Below are 3,776 nucleotides of genomic sequence, written 5' to 3' on the forward strand. Positions count from 1 at the left end.
TTTTTTTATGTATGTTACCGCATAACTTTGGACCACGTCAACCGATTTCGATAATTCTTTTTGCATCGGAAAGGTAGTATCTCAGAGGTGGTCTCATACTAATCTGGTCCGCTGATCGGATCATGAGATATATATATATATATATATATATTTTTTTTTATATGGGAGTTGAAGTGGGTTTTTTTTTGCTAAAAATTACTAGTTATTTTATTACCTCGAAGTATTAATATATACAATGAAGAAAAAATCTGCTTAAAAATAAGTCTCGTATGTGCAAAACTAAAAAGGAGAAGTATGCACTTTGTTCAAAAAAATAAAGAAGCTCTGCTATCCGAAATGAAATTTATTCACACTCCATAAAGTTATTTATAAATATTTTTATAAACATTTTATAAGCTACTAAATAGCCTTAACGCAACAAATGAATCAGAGTGGATTATAAAATGCTGGAAAGTTCAGCTTTTTTATCTCTCAGCAAATGCATATATCTACAAAGGCTTATATGCCTTAAGAAAGGCAGATCAGATATACCATTAAAATTAATGCCACGCCTTATCATACGCTCCTATTGAGACAATGCAAGCAGTTTTGTTGATGTTTATACATTGTTATCTTATTCAGTGGTCTGTTCATAAAAAATGACTCATAAATGCTACTAATTTTATAAAAGTGAAAGTGGGTGAGTGTGTGAACATATTGGTTGCCCTTCCACGCTAAAATGGCTGGACGGATTTGAGTAAAATTTGGCAAGAGAATTGCCACCCTTTTCAACAGTTAAAATCAATTAAGAAGTAAAGTAAATAAAATAATAAATAGTGCAGATGTCAAACAAAAGGGGTTAAAAATGATTCATTTCGAAACAATTTTTTAAGTAGGTTCCAACCTATTCAAAAAAATCAAATTAATATAATTAACAAATTAAAGGAAATATATTAATGTGGGTATCAAACGGGCGACGTTTTACTTTAATGAAATACAACAATATGAATGCCAAACAAAAACAGTACGAAAAAAGCTTCATTATAAAGATTGTTTCGAGTAGGGTGTCAGCCATTTAAAAAATTTCATTCAAGTGATCATTGGCAAAGTGGAATATATTTCGTCTTTACATAAAAGATAAATTATATATACCTACAGCCCGCGACAAATGATAGCACATCAACATTTTTACCACTTTTGAAATCTTTTCTTTTACTTTTTTTAATGTTCAACAGCCTCAAGCTCAATAAAATTGTTAAATATAACTGTTATGAGGCCATAAAGAACAAAAAAAACAAACATGTTCATTAAAATTTTATTAAAGTTCAGCTCTTTATCTCCCAAAAACCATATAAATCCATATATCTCAAACTTTGTACAAAAGTTTAAAAAATTGCTTAAATATTTCATACCAATTCTTAATATTTTAATTAGAATTTCTTAATTAATTTTATGCAGTTGTATGACTTATTAAAATATCTTATGATAAAGTAACAGTTTGAAGTTGCTTAGAAATCTCATTGATTTTTGAGAATTATTTTTCTGGCGCCGTTTATGCACTCTTTTCCATATAAAAAATTACTTTGTATGGAAGAAAATGCGTGATACCGTCAGCAAAAAAAAAATATCAAAAATCAACGAGAATTTTTAGCAACTTCAAAATGGCACTTTATTTTACTAGAATTTAATAAGCTCTAAAACTGCATACCAAAAATTATTCTACAAATTACAATTAAAATGCTTGGAATTGGGAAATATATATATATATTCGGACGAACTGATAACCTCATCCTTTTTTGGAAGTCGGTTAAAAATAGGGAAAACTGTTAAAAATGTTGAGGTGCTATCGTTTTAAATGGGCACCCTGTAAAAATAATTTGCAAAATTTATATTAGTTGTGTTTTTACACTGAAATGACCAATTTAAATAGTTAAAATTCGAACCCCCTTTTATGTGCCTTCTCGTTGACTTCAGTCTTTAACCTGTCTGATCCAATCAAACTAATTTACTTGAAATTTTTTTTAATCGAGAATAATTCATTCAATGTCCAGACCAACAATCAAAACAGATCTTGATCGATATTTATAAATGAGAACTCAATTTAATTCGAATATTTCCTATGCCAACGCCCTATTTAAATACACACAAAACCATTGCACCCGGCACACATTTGCTATCCTCCCATTCAGTGTCAGCCATTTGTCGCAAGTTCAATTTCGCGTACCAAATCAAATGCCAGCCAATATAGGCAAAACATTTTGAGTCACGAAAAACATATTTAATTACGAACTAAATAATGAACGATAAACAAACTCGTATCGCAAATGCCACCAAGTTATTAGTTAGTTAGATTTTGTTTATGATTATTTATTGCCCGAGGAAGCCGTGCTCCTCAAATGCACATCGCGGTGTCACTTGGGTTAAATATTTAATGCTTATCAGCTGGCGTGACAAGTGCGCTTACGCTGAGACGAGACGCTCAAAATAGCAGCAAAAGCAACAACCATAACTTTGAGATTCAACAACAAAAGGAACAGCGACGTTTGAATGGCAACACGAGCGTGAGGAGATAACTCTTTTGTGCATGTGTTTGTGTGTGTGCAAGTATGATTGTAACACCCGAGGTATTGCGGAGGCGCGCAGAGTTATGGCGACCAACGCCGGCAATGCTGATAAGATTCTATAAAATTTTCTGGCTTGCAATACAGAGGTTAATATAAACAAAGTGCGACTTATCTCTGTTGTTGTATTTTGCATACAACAAAAATCAGTTAAGGCATACATGTATATACATAATTTATTAATTTACAAAAAACTACACGGAACTTAAAAAATACAGCATCAAATTATGTTTTTATTAAAACGCAGTAAATCATCCGCGCGTGCGTCTGGCGAACTGCGGCTCCCATCGTCATCTTTTCAGATGCTGGCTAGCCCTCAGGGCTTCTCTGCTTCTTCACCATTTGCACCCTCTGAACCACCGCAGCCACAAGCGGCCGACTTCTTCTCGCTTTGTTTGCTGTCTTCGTTACTTTTCGATTCGTTTGACTCGTCGGCGGCCCTTTTGGATTTGCCACAACCACAATCTTCGGATTTCTCACCATCTTTGTCATGTTTCTCATCACTTTTCTTGCTAGAGCTGGTTGCGTCACGTCGTCGTTTCAGCTGGGTTAGAGGTTCGGTTGCCTCAGATGATTCGTTAGCATCTTCAAATAGTTCATCGGTTGCTTCGCGTGTATTGTCCTCCTTGCTTTGCGCAGAATTAACCACAGCAGCATTTGATAATTCAGCACTCTCATCACTTTCCACCGAACGTTTGCGCCTGTCTTCAAAGTAAGTTGTCTCGTTTGCTTCATCCGAATCCGCATCCATAACCTCACACCCCTGCACGTAATCTTCTAAAGATGAATCTTTTTTCGATTCAATTACTTCATTGTCTTCGCTATTTTCGGTAGACTCCGAATCGATTACCACGTCACCATTGGAATATTCGTTGCTCTCCACAGAAATCGTATTCTTCTCGGCTTTTCGTTTTCGACGTGCACCATCTGATCCCTTCGCTGCTTTGCTATCACCTTCGCCTCCGTCAGAGCCTTTTTTGCCCTTCTCTTCTGACGAATCCTCCTCTGAAGAACTGTCATCGGCTTTCCGCTTTCTGCGCGCTCCGTCTGCGCCTTTAGCCCCTTCTCCTGCACTTGCTCCGGGAGCGCCTGATTTGCCTTTCTCTTCAGACGAATCCTCCTCTGAAGTACTGTCATCGGCTTTCCGCTTTCTGCGCGCTCCGTCTGCGCCTTTGG

The 3,776-nt window shown here is 35.8% G+C and overlaps 1 protein-coding gene across 1 annotated transcript in view; it reads right to left on the bottom strand.

Annotated features, from left to right (window-relative positions):
* Positions 1 to 2,711: 2,711 nt before the first annotated feature.
* The window catches only part of LOC118743965 (HIV Tat-specific factor 1), a 1,202-nt gene continuing 137 nt past the window's right edge, over positions 2,712 to 3,776 (bottom strand). The window contains exon 2 of the mRNA XM_036476728.1: positions 2,712 to 3,770. Coding sequence (XP_036332621.1) covers positions 2,917 to 3,770 — 854 coding nt within the window. The 3' untranslated portion in view covers positions 2,712 to 2,916. The remainder of the gene's footprint in view (positions 3,771 to 3,776) is intronic.

Source organism: Rhagoletis pomonella, unplaced genomic scaffold (assembly GCF_013731165.1).
Source record: "Rhagoletis pomonella isolate Grant_MI unplaced genomic scaffold, Rhpom_1.0 Rhpom_scaffold_00007, whole genome shotgun sequence".
Classification (NCBI taxonomy): Eukaryota; Metazoa; Arthropoda; class Insecta; order Diptera; family Tephritidae; genus Rhagoletis; species Rhagoletis pomonella.